At 38.0% G+C, this 16,760-nt stretch overlaps 1 protein-coding gene across 1 annotated transcript in view; it reads left to right on the plus strand.

The window, feature by feature from the left end:
• The window catches only part of CRACR2A (calcium release activated channel regulator 2A), a 499,417-nt gene that overhangs the window by 339,932 nt on the left and 142,725 nt on the right, over positions 1-16,760 (plus strand). Inside the window, exon 9 of the mRNA XM_053718747.1 lies at positions 7,816-8,003. Coding sequence (XP_053574722.1) covers positions 7,816-8,003 — 188 coding nt within the window. The remainder of the gene's footprint in view (positions 1-7,815; positions 8,004-16,760) is intronic.

Here is a 16,760-nt window from a genome sequence, read left to right on the forward strand (position 1 = left end):
TACAGCCACACAAATGCATGCTCACACACAGGTGCAAGCTCATATTCAAACAAACTGGGAACTAGTCACGGTTCACAGACTTTAGTAATCATCCTTAAGCACAAGCAAAACAAGGAAAGTGGAACAGTACTCCCAGACCGGACCGGGGACACATGACATGACCCTGTTACACTGCTAAGCTATAGTGCTGTAGCATTCTCAAAAAGCTGCACTATTTCTAGAGTCACATGCAGTCTTGGCCCAGACTGGGAGCAAATCCCTAGGGTAAATAGCTTAGCAGTGTTTCTCTTGTAAGGTGTATCCAGTCCACGGATCATACATTACTTGTGGGATATTCTCCTTCCCAACAGGAAGTTGCAAGAGGACTCCCACAACAGAGCTGCTATATAGCTCCTCCCCTAACTGCCATATCCAGTCATTCTCTTGCAACTCTCAACAAAGATGGAGGTAGTAAGAGGAAAATGGTGATAGTTAGTTTTTTCTTCAATCAAAAGTTTATTATTTTTAAATGGTACCGGAGTTGTACTATTTTATCTCAGGCAGCATTTAGAAGAAGAATCTGCCTGCGTTTTCTATGATCTTAGCAGAAGTAACTAAGATCCACTGCTGTTCTGACATATGTCTGAGGAGTGAGGTAACGGAGAATGGCGTGCAGGTTATCCTGCAATGTGGTATGTGCAGTTTTAAGTTTTTCTAGGGATGGAATTGCAAGAAAATGCTGCTGATACCGGATTAATGTAAGTTAAGCCTAAATACAGTGATTTAATAGCGACTAGTATCAGGCTTACTTTCAGAGATATATACTCTTATAAATGTGCAATATAAAACGTTTGCTGGCATGTTTAATCGTTTTTATATATGCTTTGGTGATAAAACTTATTGGGGCCTAGTTTTTTCCACATGGCTGGCTTGATTTTTGCCTAGAAACAGTTTCCTGAGGCTTTCCACTGTTGTACTATGAGTGGGAGGGGCCTATTTTAGCGCTTTTTGGCGCAGTTAAAATTACAGACAGAGACATTCAGCTTCCCTCAGCAGTCCCATGCATGCTATAGGACATCTCTGAAGGGCTCTAGAGGCTTCAAAAGTCGTTTATTAAGGAAGATAGGGCCACAGCTAAGCTGTGGCAGTTGTTGTGACTGTTTAAAAAATGTTTATTTCGTTTTTTTGATCCGTTTTTTGCATTAATGGGTTAATCATCCATTTGCAAGTGGGTGCAATGCTCTGCTGACCTATTACATACACTGTAAAAATTTCGTTTGAATTACTGCCTTTTTTCACTGTTTTTCAAATTTTGACAAAATTTGTTTCTCTTAAAGGCACAGTACCGTTTTTTATATTTGCTTGTTAACTTGATTTAAAGTGTTTTCCAAGCTTGCTAGTCTCATTGCTAGTCTGTATAAACATGTCTGACATAGAGGAAACTCCTTGTTTATTATGTTTAAAAGCCATGGTGGAACCCCATATGAGAATGTGTACTAAATGTATTGATTTCACTTTAACCCCTTAACGACCAACGACGTATGGGGTACGTCCTGCAAAAAAATGCAGTTAATGACCAAGGACGTACCCCGTACGTCGTTGGTCTTTGAAAGCCCTGGAAGCGATCCTGATCGCTTCCAGCCGCTTTCATGTTATTGCAGTGATGCCTCGATATTGAGGCATCCTGCAATAACAGTTTTGAGCAGTCCGATTTAGAGAGAGCCTCTCTGCATCGGCCATTGATCGCGGTGTTCGTTGGTGGGTGGGAGCTTACCAAGGGAGGCAGGTGGGCGGCGATCAATGGAGGAGGGGGGCAGGATCGCGTGTGGGGTGCATGCCAGAATGCGCGCGTGTGCACGGGAGCGGGTGCGCGCGCGTGCACGCGGGCGGGAACCCTACACTATGGAACAATTATAGTGGGAGAGACTCAGTGGGAGAGAGGGTATAAATGGTATAAATAAATACAATTAGTAATCTGGGAGAGGGTTGGGGGTTGGGGGTTGTGGGGGGGCAGCTACACTACAGAAAATAGTTGTTTTTTTAATAAAAATAAACATAACCGTTTTTAATTTGAAACTGGGTACTGGCAGACAGCTGCCAGTACCCAATATGGCGCACAATAAGGCAGGGGGGGGGGTTAGAGAGCTGTTTGGGGGGGGATCAGGGAGGTTGGGGGGGGATCCTACATAGCAGCATATGTAAATATGCTCAAAAAAAAAAAGAGAAAAAAAAAGATAGCTTTTATTTTAGTACTGGCAGACTTTCTCACAAGAGTCTCCTTCCTAGGGTCTCTGATAGATTCTGTAGAAATGAAAATTTACCTGACGGAGTCCAGGTTATCAAAACTTCTAAATTCTTGCCGTGTTCTCCATTCTATTCCTTCGGTGGCTCAGTGCATGGAGGTAATCGGCTTAATGGTAGCGGCAATGGACATAGTTCCGTTTGCGCGCCTACATCTCAGACCGCTGCAACTATGCATGCTCAGTCAGTGGAATGGGGATTACACAGATTTGTCCCCTCTACTAAATCTGGATCAAGAGACCAGAGATTCTCTTCTCTGGTGGCTATCTCGGGTCCATCTGTCCAAAGGTATGACATTTTGCAGGCCAGATTGGACAATTGTAACGACAGATGCCAGCCTTCTAGGTTGGGGTGCAGTCAGGAGGAGAAATTCCTCCCAATAAATATTCTGGAATTGAGGGCAATATTCAATGCTCTTCAGGCTTGGCCTCAGTTAACAACCCTGAGGTTCATCAGATTTCAGTCGGACAACATCACGACTGTGGCTTACATCAACCATCAAGGGAGAACAAGGAGTTCCTTAGCGATGTTAGAAGTCTCCAAAATAATTCTTGCCACCTATCATATCCATACCATATCCCAGGTGTAGAGAACTGGGAGGCGGATTTTCTAAGTCGTCAAACTTTTCATCCGGGGGAGTGGGAACTCTATCCGGAGGTGTTTGCTCAATTGATTAATCGTTGGGGCAAACCAGAACTGGATCTCATGGCGTCTCACCAGAACACCAAGCTTCCTTATTACGGATCCAGGTCCAGGGACCTGGAAGCGACGCTGATAGATGCTCTAGCAGCGCCTTGGTCTTTCAACCTGGCTTACGCGATTCCACCGTTTCCTCTGCTCCCTCGACTGATTGCCAAAATCAAGCAGGAGAGAGCATCGTGATTTTGATAGCGCCTGCGTGGCCATGCAGGACCTGGTATGCAGACCTAGTGGACATGTCATCCTTTCCACCTTGGACTCTGCCTTTGAGAAGAGACCTTCTACTTCAAGGTCCTTTCAATCATCCAAATCTAATTTCTCTGAGACTGACTTCATGGAGATTGAACGCTTGATTTTATCAAAGCGTGGCTTCTCCAAGTCTTTCATTGATACCATAATACAGGCACGAAAGCCTGTTACCAGGAAGATTTACCATAAGATATGGCGTAAATATCTTTATTGGTGTGAATCCAAGAGTTACTCATGGAGTAAGGTTAGGATTCCCAGGATATTATCTTTTCTCCAGGAGGGTTTGGAGAAAGGATTATCAGCTAGTTCTTTGAAGGGACAGATCTCTGCACTGTCTATTCTTTTGCACAAGCGTCTGGCAGATGTTCCAGACGTTCAGGCGTTTTGTCAGGCGTTGGTTAGAATCAAGCCTGTGTTTAAACCTGTTGCTCCCCCATGGAGCTTAAATTTGGTTCTTAAAGTTCTTCAAGGGGTTCCGTTTGAACCTCTTCATTCCATAGATATCAAGCTTTTATCTTGGAAAGTTCTTTTTTTGATGGCTATTTCCTCGGCTCGTAGAGTCTCCGAGTTATCTGCTTTACAATGTGATTCTCCTTATCTGATCTTCCATGCAGATAAGGTAGTTTTGCGTACAAAACCTGGGTTTTTGCCTAAGGTAGTATCTAATAAGAATATCAATCAAGAGATTGTTGTTCCATCATTATGTCCTAATCCTTCTTCAAAGAAGGAACGTCTTTTACATAATCTGGACGTGGTCCGTGCTTTAAAGTTTTACTTACAAGCGACTAAAGATTTTCGTCAAACATCTGCTTTGTTTGTGGTTTACTCTGGACAGAGGAGAGGTCAAAAGGCTTCGGCAACCTCTCTTTCTTTTTGGCTAAGAAGCATAATCCGCTTAGCCTATGAGACTGCTGGACAGCAGCCTCCTGAAAGGATTACAGCTCCTTCTACTAGAGCTGTGGCTTCCACTTGGGCCTTTAAAAATGAGGCTTCTGTTGAACAGATTTGCAAGGCGGCGACTTGGTCTTCGCTTCATACTTTTTCCAAATTCTACAAATTTGATACTTTTGCTTCTTCGGAGGCTATTTTTGGGAGAAAGGTTCTACAGGCAGTGGTACCTTCCGTTTAAGTACCTGCCTTGTCCCTCCCTTCATCCGTGTACTTTAGCTTTGGTATTGGTATCCCACATATAATGGATGATCTGTGGACTGGATACACCTTATAAGAGAAAACAAAATTTATGCTTACCTAATAAATTTATTTCTCTTGTGGTGTATCCAGTCCACGGCCCGCCCTGTCATTTTCAGGCAGGTCAAAATTTAGATTTAAACTACAGTCACCACTGCACCCTATGGTTTCTCCTTTCTCGGCTTGTTTCGGTCGAATGACTGGATATGGCAGTTAGGGGAGGAGCTATATAGCAGCTCTGCTGTGGGAGTCCTCTTGCAACTTCCTGTTGGGAAGGAGAATATCCCACAAGTAATGGATGATCGGTGGACTGGATACACCACAACAGAAATAAATTTATCAGGTAAGCATAAATTGTGTTTTTAGAGTCATGTGATGTGTCCCCGGTCCGGTCTGGGAGTACTGTTCCACTTTCCTTGTTTTGTATATATATATCGTATTGTCCTGAGTATAGGCCGCACTTTTTTCCCCTAATGCAAGTTTTTAAACTAGGGGTGCGGCCTATACTCGGGATGTTGCACAAAAACAATATTAAAATACAGGTATACTGTCAGTAGCTTGAACAGTCCGGGTTGGGGTTAGGCACCGGTAGTTACAGAGGGCTGAGTGGGTTAGGAGGGAAAATACAGTTTCACAAAGACAAAGTTCTCGGTAACTAAAGTTCACCAGCAACAGCCTGCTAGCATTTGTTGCAAGAGAAGCATAGATCACAACTGACCCCAGTACAACAATCGTGGCTGCCATCAAATACATCTTCACAGGGCTTGTACCGCTGTAAACTCCAAGCAGAACATCTGCTTCTGACTTCTCTGGATAAACCCGTTACCTGCTAGCTGAGAGCCTGAGGCAGAGTTGCCTGGCTAACTAAGGACACCCTTAGCCCTAATGAGATCGCAGGATTGGTTCTTGATCTGAGAAATGTCACAGCTCAATCCGTTGATTGGACCGAGGCGAGTGGAGGCGTGGTCATGCTGATGCTACACAGTCACAGTATCCTGTATACAGGAATATGCCTTTACAGCACGCCATATTATGGTATTAATGAAAAATACTGGTATCTTATTGTAATTTATGCACAGTGCAATTAAACTACCGTATTTTCTGAAACATTTTTACAAAGAAAAGCTCTTTAAATTGTGCAAGTTTTATCTTTTGCAAAAGTTTGAAGTTAAAAAGTTCAGCTGCGAATCAGTGCTGAAGATAATGATTACACTGGTTTCCCAGCACACCTGTGTCTTATGATTACAGAAAACTATCTTCACGATAAGAGTATAGTCATTCAGCTTGTTTCTTGAATGAGGTCTTTGCATTAGATCAATACCGGTATTTTGCCAACAAATTACATGCGCATTTTGTACTCTTAGAGCTTGATGATCAAATCATTGTCATAATAGAAAATGTGCATGAAATTTGTTGGCAAATACTGGTAAGAAGTTAAAAATGTAATTTCTTTAAAATGGCACCAAACTTTAAGGGTGCGGCTTATAATCAGGAGCGGCCTATACTCGGAACAATACGGGTAAAGTAAGATATCCGGGTAGTCCTAGGATTACCCGGGTAAAATATCTGACTTTACCCATAAAAACCCATATAAAGTGAAGAGTTAGCTACAGCGTTTTAACAAATGGTGATAGTCCCAGGTGCTACCCAGCTATGAAGATGCTTTTACATGGCATCTGGGCCCATCACAATTTGACCAAAGCTGTAGCTAACTCTTCATTATATGACTTTTTGGCATTTGAGTGAGTGCAGGATATCCAGTGTGTTGTGTTTGTGGGGTGTGTTTAAATTTATTATGTCAATTACTTAGGTCTTTTACATAAATTTGTTAGCCACCCAACATCAATCATTTGTATATTTCCCAATAATTGCTAAATCTAAGACAATATTATAAAAAAAAATCCATATATCATATTGTTACGGGAAATAGCATATAATTCTGAAATCTAATAGAAAATAACTAATGTAATTGATTATGGTATATTTCAATGAAAAAAGCCGTGATATTCGTATTTATAATATGAAATTATAGGTGCATTATTTTTCTTATTATAAAATGTTTCCCATCTCTGCGAGAGGGCTTAACAGAGTCATTCTATAGGTATAGCTGAAATGTCTCTGGAAGGTCTGGTATATTATCTAAACATTTTCACCATGAATATCTCGCTGTTTTTTCTTGAAAAATAAAAGGTGGCGAGATTGTGTCAAAATACAAAAAACACTTAATACCCTTATTAATAGAAAAACAGATGAATATGAACTAGAGATCACTGTAAGATACTATAAACTTAAAGCAGAGCTATATGATTTGTATTGGCTGTAGGATTTAATTTTTAAAGTGTTCCCTATACTCCCTGCTAACTTCGCTCTCTCTAGCAAAGTTTTCCTTTCAAGTGAGCTCCATAACTTTTTATGGGAGACATCTTGCAACTTGCAGGGACAGGCCCTTTGTTATAGAATACCCTGGGGGGGGGGCAACCCCTGCAAGTGTCAGCATGGTTTTCCAAATCTGGCATCACAATTTTTGATAATTGGGCCCTTTGAAAGAGGAATTGCAAATTAACATTTTAGTACTTGTCTTTCTTGCTCCCTATTGGGAGGATGGTTACAGTTGCTCCCAGTTAAGAAACAGACTAACTGCCAATGAATAGTTAAAAAAAAAAACAACAACAAAAAACCCTTTCCTTTATTAAAGGGACGTGAAGGTCAAAATGAAATCTTTATGCTTCACCAAGGGCATGCACTTTTAAGAGACCATTCAATCTACTTGTTTTTTTAATCAAATTTGCCTTTTCTCTCTGAATCCATTGTTGAAAAACATACCTAGGGAGGCTAAGGCCCAGCATGAACTACTGGGAGCTAGCTGATGATCCGTAGCTAAACCTCTTTTCATTGGCTCACCAGATGTTTTCAGCTAACTACCATCAGTGCATTGTTGCTCTACAGCTGACTTTAAGTATGTGCTTAAGTCCGTTGCAGGGGTTTAATACATAATTAATTATAAAAACAAACATTAGAGCATTTTTATTTTGCAATATTATATCACTTTAAATTGATCTTTATTGAAATGTTTTAATTACAACACATCTTGTTGCAGATATAATTTTTATTTTCACACTCTAGTGAAAACAGAACACAGATGTTAGAATAAAAAAATAAACTACAGTATTTGTGAAGACCTGTTCTATCTGGGGAAGAAATAATTCAAGATTGAACATGATGTCTCTTTTAATAGCACTTACTATTTATTCTTCATCAATATTTCCATTAAAAATGAAACCACAACTGGGGTTTAGGGAACAAAAAATCATTAATGTCACTAGAACAGAAAAGTAAAATGAATCACTAAAATAATTCTATTGTTTTCTTTACTGATATCTTTTATTGACTGTTTTCTAGCTGGAGAATCAATGTACAGAGCTAAATAATGACAAATATGAAACAAAAGCTGAAAATGAAAAGCTGAGATTAACAAATAAAGAGATGCGAAGAGAGGTTGAAAGGACATCTCAGGAGCTATTGACTGCTCAGCAGCAGCTGAAGATTTTACAGGAAGAAGCCTCCCAGTTGCATGAAGAAAGAGAAATGTATATAATATATCTATTCTAAATACTGGCTAGAAAATGTCTCATTGGGTTAATTGTGGCATTACCATTTTATCCTAACTCTTCACTTTTAATGCAGACACTAACGCAGACACTAACGCATTTCTCTAATCCTGTTTTAAAGACCACTATGAAAATTCTTAAAATTTATTTCATGAAGTATATTTATCAATTGAGTAGCGAAAGGCACATGTTTTGACTTTTACTGGTTGAAGACAGCATCACCCGGATTTCTTATGCCTAGATTACGAGTTCTGCGTTAGCCTTAAAAAGCAGTGTTAAGGGGTCCTAACTTTTATCTAACGCTGGTATTACGAGTCAGACAGGAAAGGGTCTACCGCTCTCTTTCTTTCCGCGACTTGAGGCTATCGCAGATCCCCTTACGTCAATTGCGTATCCTATGTTTTCAATGAGATTTGCCTAACGCTAGTATTACGAGTCTTGGAAGAAGTGAGCAGTAGAGCCTCTACCGACAAGACTCCAACCGCAAAAAAAGTCAGTAGTTAAGAGTTTTATGGGCTAACGCCGGAACATAAAGCTCTTAACTACTGTGCTATAAAGTAAACTAACACCCATAAACTACCTATGAACCCCTAAACTGAGGCCCCCCCACATCGCAAACACTATAATACATTTTTTTAACCCATAATCTCCCGCTCAGGACACCGCCGCAACCTACATTATACCTATGAACCCCTAATCTGCTGCCCCTAACATCGCTGACACCTATATTATATTTATTACCCCCTAATCTGCCCCCCCAACGTCGCCGCCACCTACCTACACTTATTAACCCCTAATCTGCCGAACGGACCTCGCCGCCACTATAATAAATGTATTAACCCCTAAACGGCCGCATTCCCGCCTCGCAAACACTATAATAAATTTTATTAACCCCTAATCTGCCCTCCATAACATCGCCGCCACCTACCTACAATTATTAACCCCTAATCTCCCGCACCCAACGTTGCCGCTACTATAATAAAGTTATTAACCTCTAAACCTAAGTCTAACCCTAACCCTAACACCCCCTAACTTAAATATAATTTAAATTAAACAAAATAAATTTACTATCATTACTAATAGTTACATTGTAGCTATTTTAGGATTTATATTTATTTTACAGGCAACTTTGTATTTATTTTAACTAGGTACAATAGCTATTAAATAGTTAATAACTATTTAATAGCTACCTAGTTAAAATAATTACAAAATTACCTGTAAAATAAATCCTAACCTAAGTTACAAATACACCTAACACTACACTATCAATAAATTAATTCAATAAATTAACTACAATTATCTAAACTAAAATACAATTAAATAAACTAAACTATAGTACAAAACAAAACAAACACTAAATTACAAAAATAAAAAGAATTACAAGAAGTTTAAACTAATTACACCTAATCTAAGCCCCCTAATAAAATAAAAAGCCCCCCAAAATAATAAAATGCCTTACCCTATCCTAAATTAAAAAGTAATCAGCTCTTTTACCAGCCCTTAAAAGGGCTTTTTGCGGGGCATTGCCCCAAAGTAATCAGCTCTTTTACCTGTAAATAAAAATACAATACCCCCCAACATTACAACCCACCACCCACATACCCCTACTCTAAAACCCACCCGATCCCCCCTTAAAAAAAACTAACACTACCCCCCTGAAGATCACCCTACCTGGAGCCCTGTTCACCCAGCCGGGCACCGATGGGCCAGAAGTGGACATCCAGGGCGGCAGAAGTCTTCATCCGATCGGGGCACAAGAGGTCCTCCAAGCGGCAGATGTCTTCATCCAAGCGGCATCTTCAATCAACTGGAGCGGAGCCATCTTGAATCCATCCGACGCGGAGCCATCCTCTTCGTACAATGTCCTAAGTCCGAATGAAGGTTCCTTTAAATTACGTCATCCAAGATGGCGTCCCTCGAATTCCGATTGGCTGATAGGATTCTATCAGCCAATCGGAATTAAGGTAGGAAAAATCCGATTGGCTGATGTAATCAGCCAATCAGATTGAACTTCAATCCGATTGGCTGATTGGATGAGCCAATAGAATGCAAGGTCAATTCTATTGGCTTATCCAATCAGCCAATCGGATTGAAGTTCAATCCGATTGGCTGATTAAATCAACCAATCAAATTTTTCCTACCTTAATTCCGATTGGCTGATAGAATCCTATCAGCCAATCGGAATTCGAGGGACGCCATCTTGGATGACGTCATTTAAAGGAACCTTCATTCAGACTTAGGACATCGTACGAAGAGGATGGCTCCGCGTCGGATGGATTCAAGATGGCTCTGCTCCAGTTGATTGAAGATTGAAGATGCCGCTTGGATGAAAACATCTGCCACTTGGAGGACCTCTTCTGCCCCGATCGGATGAAGACTTCTGCCGCTCCGATGTCCAATTCTGGCCCATCGGTACCCGGATGGGTGAACACGGCTCCAGGTAGGGTGAGGTTTTTTTAAGGGGGGATCGGGTGGGTTTTAGAGTAGGGGTATAGGGGTATGTGTGTGGTGGGTTGTAATGTTGGGGGGGGATTGTATTTTTATTTACAGGTAAAAGAGCTGATTACTTTGGGGCAATGCCCCGTAAAAAGCCCTTTTAAGGGCTGGTAAAAGAGCTGATTACTTTTTAATTTAGGATAGGGTAGGGCATTTTATTATTTTGGGGGCTTTTTATTTTATTAGGGGGCTTAGATAAGGTGTAATTAGTTTAAACTTCTGGTAATTCTTTTTATTTTTGTAATTTAGTGTTTGTTTTGTTTTTTTACTATAGTTTAGTTTATTTAATTGTATTTTAGTTTAGATAATTGTAGTTAATTTATTGAATTAATTTATTGATAGTGTAGTGTTAGGTGTATTTGTAACTTAGGTTAGGATTTATTTTACAGGTAATTTTGTAATTATTTTAACTAGGTAGCTATTAAATAGTTATTAACTATTTAATAGCTATTGTACCTAGTTAAAATAAATACAAAGTTGCCTGTAAAATAAATATAAATCCTAAAATAGCTACAATGTAACTATTAGTTATATTGTAGCTATATTAGGGTTTATTTTATAGGTAAATATTTAGTTTTAAATAGAATTAATTTATTTAATGATAGTAAATTTATTTTGTTTAATTTAAATTATATTTAAGTTAGGGGGTGTTAGGGTTAGACTTAGGTTTAGGGGTTAATAACTTTATTATAGTAGCGGCAACGTTGGGGGCGGGAGATTAGGGGTTAATAATTGTAGGTAGGTGGCGGCGATGTTATGGAGGGCAGATTAGGGGTTAATAAAAATTTATTATAGTGTTTGCGAGGCGGGAATGCGGCCGTTTAGGGGTTAATACATTTATTATAGTGCGGGCAAGGTCCGGTCGGCAGATTAGGGGTTAATAAGTGTAGGTAGGTGGCGGCGACGTTGGGGGGGGGCAGATTAGGGGGTAATAAATATAATATAGGTGTCAGCGATGTTAGGGGCAGGAAATTAGGGATTCATAGGGATAATGTAGGTTGCGGCGGTGTCTGGAGCACCAGATTAGGGGTTAATAATAAAATGCAGGTGACAGCGATAGCAGGGGCGGCAGATTAGGGGTTAATAAGTGTAAGGTTAGGGGTGTTTAGACTCGGGGTTCATGTTAGGGTGTTAGATGTAGACTTAGAAAGTGTTTCCCCATAGGAAACAATGGGGCTGCGTTAGAAGCTGAACGCTGCTTTTTTGCAGGTATTAGGTTTTTTTCAGCAAGCTCAGCCCCATTGTGTCCTATGGGGATATCGTGCACGAGCACATTTTTTCAGCTTACCGCTTCCGTAGGCAATGCTGGTATTGAGAGTTGAAGGGAAGCTCAACGCTCCCTTTTCTGAGGCTAACACAGCCATTCAGACAACTCGTAATACCAGCGTTGGCTTAAGGGAGCGGTGGAAAAAAAAGCCTCATTAGCACCGCGGGTCTTTACCGACAAAACTCGTAATCTAGGCGTTAGTTATTTGGCACAGGCTATGTTTGCCAGACACCTTTTTGTCAAATGTTATAATACTAATACATTTGACCAGCACAGTCACTCACACAGACAATCAAAGAAGGGAGCGTCTCCCAAAAAACGACTCCTCAAAGCATATAAAGTGTTAAAAAGTGTATAATGATTGCGCAAACAATGCTAAAGGTGGAATATATAATAAAATAAAAATAATAACCAATGTGACTAGTCAATGGACTTAAATAAATGTCACAAAAAATAATTACAAAAAATTGTGCTCAATAAAATGAGTCTAACTTATGTGTGCAATTAAATAAATGTGCAAAAAATAAATATGCAAAAATATGCAATGGCAGTGTGCAATAACAGGTGTGATAAAAACACAGCTGAAATATACTGCGATTATCCATTTTTTCAAAAAGTCATTAAATGTATACTCCAAAATGACATATAATATCCAAAATCTAATACATTTATTCGATATACAGAAATAATACACATATTATAAAAACACAAAGAGCCTAGGGACAAATATTTCAAGGATGTCGGGTATACAAATCCTATCATTGAGGAAAGCAAAATGTCCCAGATGAGATGTAGCCAAACTCGGAGCTCTTTATTCCGGTATGGTCCCTCAAAACACCGCCACCGGGTTCTGTTGATGGGAAAGAGGAACTCCTTAATGCAGTGTCTACAGCAATATTGCTTAAGAGTATATCCGTACTCACATTTAGGTTTGCGTTATCCGGCATTGACCCTCAAGTGAAGACACAGATTCAGATGTGCTTTCTTATCTATAACACATAGAGTGTAGTTAAAATAATTGCTAGTGCCTTCAAAACATTGGATGGGAGACTCCACTCGCAATCTGATCGTATATAACAAAACAGACTCAAGTTATTAGGCCTCACCAAACTGTTTACTGCTTGTGGCAGATTTAATGATCACAGCAGGTGTATGCTTCAAAACGGAAGCTGTTAGTACTCTGAGCAACGCGTTTCAAATTTCTTTCTCAAGCTCAGAGATTGTATGCTTGCACACGCCTTATAAGTGGTGTCAATTAAAGGTATACCAATTCTTACAAAGGTTAATTTCTTCATCAGATATGTTCATTACGTTTGGTAATATATTAGTACTCGTTATACAAATGTTAAGTACTATATGAGTTGTTTGAGAAAATAACTGGCTCAACTGGATTTCACACAGATCTTAGTAATTATACACATATAAGACAACTAGTAAAAGAGTCAATATCAGAGGAGACATTTAAGGGATCAAACGGACAATCGCCTACACAACAATGGGCAAAAAAGCATTCCAAAAATTCTTGGCATTCAAAAGATAGCACTCAAACAAATATTTTTTGGAGAATAGGCTAAAGAGTGATAACTAGCATTAAGCAGCCAAATTTATGCATATCTATAACTGTTGTTTCAGAAATACTATAGTTGTAATTAACAGACAATTATTAGTCCAGGAAACATCCTAGATCAAAATCTAAATTTAAACCTTTCGGTGATAATGTGTTTAATTCGAAAATCCATTTGGCTTCTCTTTTTAATAATTCTTTCCTAACATTAGTGCCCCTCCAATTGGGTTTGGTTTTATCTATTACTACATAACTAAAATGTTTCAAGTTGCCTTTATTGCATGTTTTAAAGTGTTTAGGTATTGGTAACTCCAAATTTCTCTCCAAATTCATATTTTCTATTGAATTTAAATGCTCATGGATTCTATCCTTTACGGGTCTCTCTGACTCTCCAATATATTGTTTCCCACATAAACATTCTATTAGATATACAATATTGGAGTCAGAACATCTATAAATATAATTAATGTTATATTCTTTTCCAGTTATAGTGGATTGAAATATTTTCTTTTTGGAGGCAAATTTGCAGGACTTACATTTTAAACAGGGATAGAACCATAGAACTTCTCTCCCCCACAGTGATTTTACTTTGTTGAACATACCATTCTTACTACTTGTATCTGTTGGTGTCAACAAGGTTTTTAGATTTCTACTCTTTTTATACACAATTTGTGGATGGTTGGGAAGGAGCGGTCCAAGTACTTCATCTGATTTTAAAATGTGCCAGTGTTTTCTAAAGATCTTTTCTAGTTCTCGTTTATTCTGATTATATTGGGTGATAAATGGAACAAATAACTTGTCTTTGTTATTCATAGAGGATTTTTCTTTTTTAGATTCCAATAATTTATTTCTATCTAACTCAAGAGCCTCTCTTTTTGCTCTCTCTATTAGGTCTACCTTATAACCTCTTTCAATGAACTTATCTTCCAGTATTTTTGCTTGTGCAATATAATCGTTAACTTCATTGCAATTTTTCCTAATAAGTGTGAACTGTTTTTTTTTTCCGGTATATTTTGTTTCCATTTGTCTAAATGGCAACTAGTTGCATGTATGTAACTGTTAGCATCTACCTGCTTGAAATAAGTCTTGGTTCATATCTTCCCTTCCTTTATAGATATCTCCAAGTCCAAAAAATGGGCTATCTCACTACTTACTTCATAGGAGAACTTTAGATTTTTAGTGTTGTTATTCATTCTTGAGAAGAACCATGATAAATCTACTTTAGAGCCTTTACAGACAATTAAAATATCATCTATGTACCTTTTGTAGAGGACCAGAGTTGCCCCAAGATTAACTGAGTCAAGGAAAATAAGTTCCCATAGACCATAAACAAATTAGTATAACTTGGGGCAAATCTGGTCCCCATCGCAGTTCCACATTCTTGGAGGTAAAATTTACCTTCAAAGTTAAAATAGTTGTGAGTGAGTATATATTTAATACCATCCAATATAAAGTTTTTTTGTTCAATTTTTAAGGTATTATCTCTAGTTAAATAGAAATTTATAGCTTCAATACCATCTTCATGTTTAATACTAGTATAAAGTGAAGAAACATCGCAAGTTGCTATTAAATAGTCTTCTTGCCAGTTGAGAATTTAGAATACGCAATACATCAGTGGAATCTTTAAGGTGGGATGGCAGATCTTTAACATACCCTTGTAGGTAGACATCTATGTACTCTGATAAATTGGAGGTAATGGAATTTATCCCCGATACTATTGGTCTTCCCGGTGGTTTGCTTAAAGATTTATGAACCTTGGGAAGACAATATAGTAGTGGTATTCTTGGGTTACTCTGCACCAAGTAAAGGCTTTCTTTTTCACTTAACATTCCTATTTCCTTTGCCTTCCATACCAAATCTTTTAAGTCTTTTGCAAACTTATCTGTAGGATCTTTGTTCAGAATTTTATATGTGGTTTTATCGTTTAACAGTTCGTTAGCCATATTTATATAGTTCTCTTTATTCATAATAATTATTATGAATCTTTATCTGCTGGTTTTATAATCAGGTTTTTGTTCTTTTCCAGATCTTTGATCTGAGATAGTTGTAATTTCGAAATATGTTGTTGTTTATTTTTTTTTTTTATTTATCCACATCTAAATTTTGTATATCTGTAGTGATTATTTTCTCAAAAGTTTCTACTGCTCCCCCCTTTATATATTTGGGATAAAAGTGGGATTTTTCTTTTAGATTTGAATGTACAAACCCTTTCTCATGTGTTTTGGTTGTATTAAGGGCTTATTTTTCCACGGGTTTCTTTAGAAACCATTTTTTAACAGTTACATTTTTAATAAATGTATGTGCATCAACAAATGCATTAAATGTATTGATTATTTGGGAGGGGTGCAACAGAGAGGCCCTTATCCAACACTTGTCTTTGTTTCTCTGTTAGATTTGTATCACTTAAATTGAAAATGCTACTTTTTTTATTATTTAAAAACTTTGGGTTTTTAGATTTCTGTAATCCCCTTCCTCTCTTTCCTCGTCTCTTGATGCCCATCTTTTTCTTGGATTTCTCTGAGGGAGTTGTGCACCCCAGTCTCTTGTGTTGTGGTCTAAATCTAAAAAAATTTGTTGTTGTTTTTTTTTGTATATTTTTCTCAAAATTACTAGTACTTGGAACTAGATCTGAATTGCCATAATCTACAACTTCTGATGTAACTTCTCTATTTTCAAGGGGTTGAAATCTATTCCTCATCGGTATCCTATAAGGTGAATAATCTTGTCCATTAGTTTTAAAATTATTTCTAATGCTATTAGCAAATGACTCATAATCATTCCTATCTCTTTTCAATTTCTTTACCTTATTTTTTTTTTAATTCTTCTTTGTTGTTTTGTAAATCTAATTTCATTAATCTCTCTTTTTCTTTAAATTCACCTCCTTCTTTATATGTATGTAGTTTGGCCTCTAAATCATCTATTCTCTTAGCGATTTCTATTAAAGATTCTTGTCTATGCTCTTTAATAAGGGACATCAGCTTTATAGATGCCTCTTCTAAAATGTCCCTCCATTTGATTTTAAATGCTTCATCCTCATTTTTAAAGGCGCATTCTTTTTTAAGCCTTAGGCCTCTAGGGACACGCTTCTCTGTAATGTAGATCTTTAAAAAATAAGGTAAAGAAATTGAAAAGAGATAGGGATGATTATGAGTCATTTGCTAATAGCCCAAATGCAGAGTGCTATATAACACATACTTGGAGACATAACAAAACACAGTAAGAAAAATAAATTAAACCACAAATTAAATCACAAAATATATCACTATAGAGAAAATCCTAATGTAAACAGATTTGAAGATAGGAGAGAATCAAATAGAGAGTATAATAGAGATTACAACCACTCTAATCAACATTTTAAAAAGGAACACGAAAATTGGAGATTTAGACAGGAGAGACAATGGCCCAAACA

This window comes from Bombina bombina, chromosome 6 (genome assembly GCF_027579735.1).
Source record: "Bombina bombina isolate aBomBom1 chromosome 6, aBomBom1.pri, whole genome shotgun sequence".
NCBI lineage: Eukaryota > Metazoa > Chordata > Amphibia > Anura > Bombinatoridae > Bombina > Bombina bombina.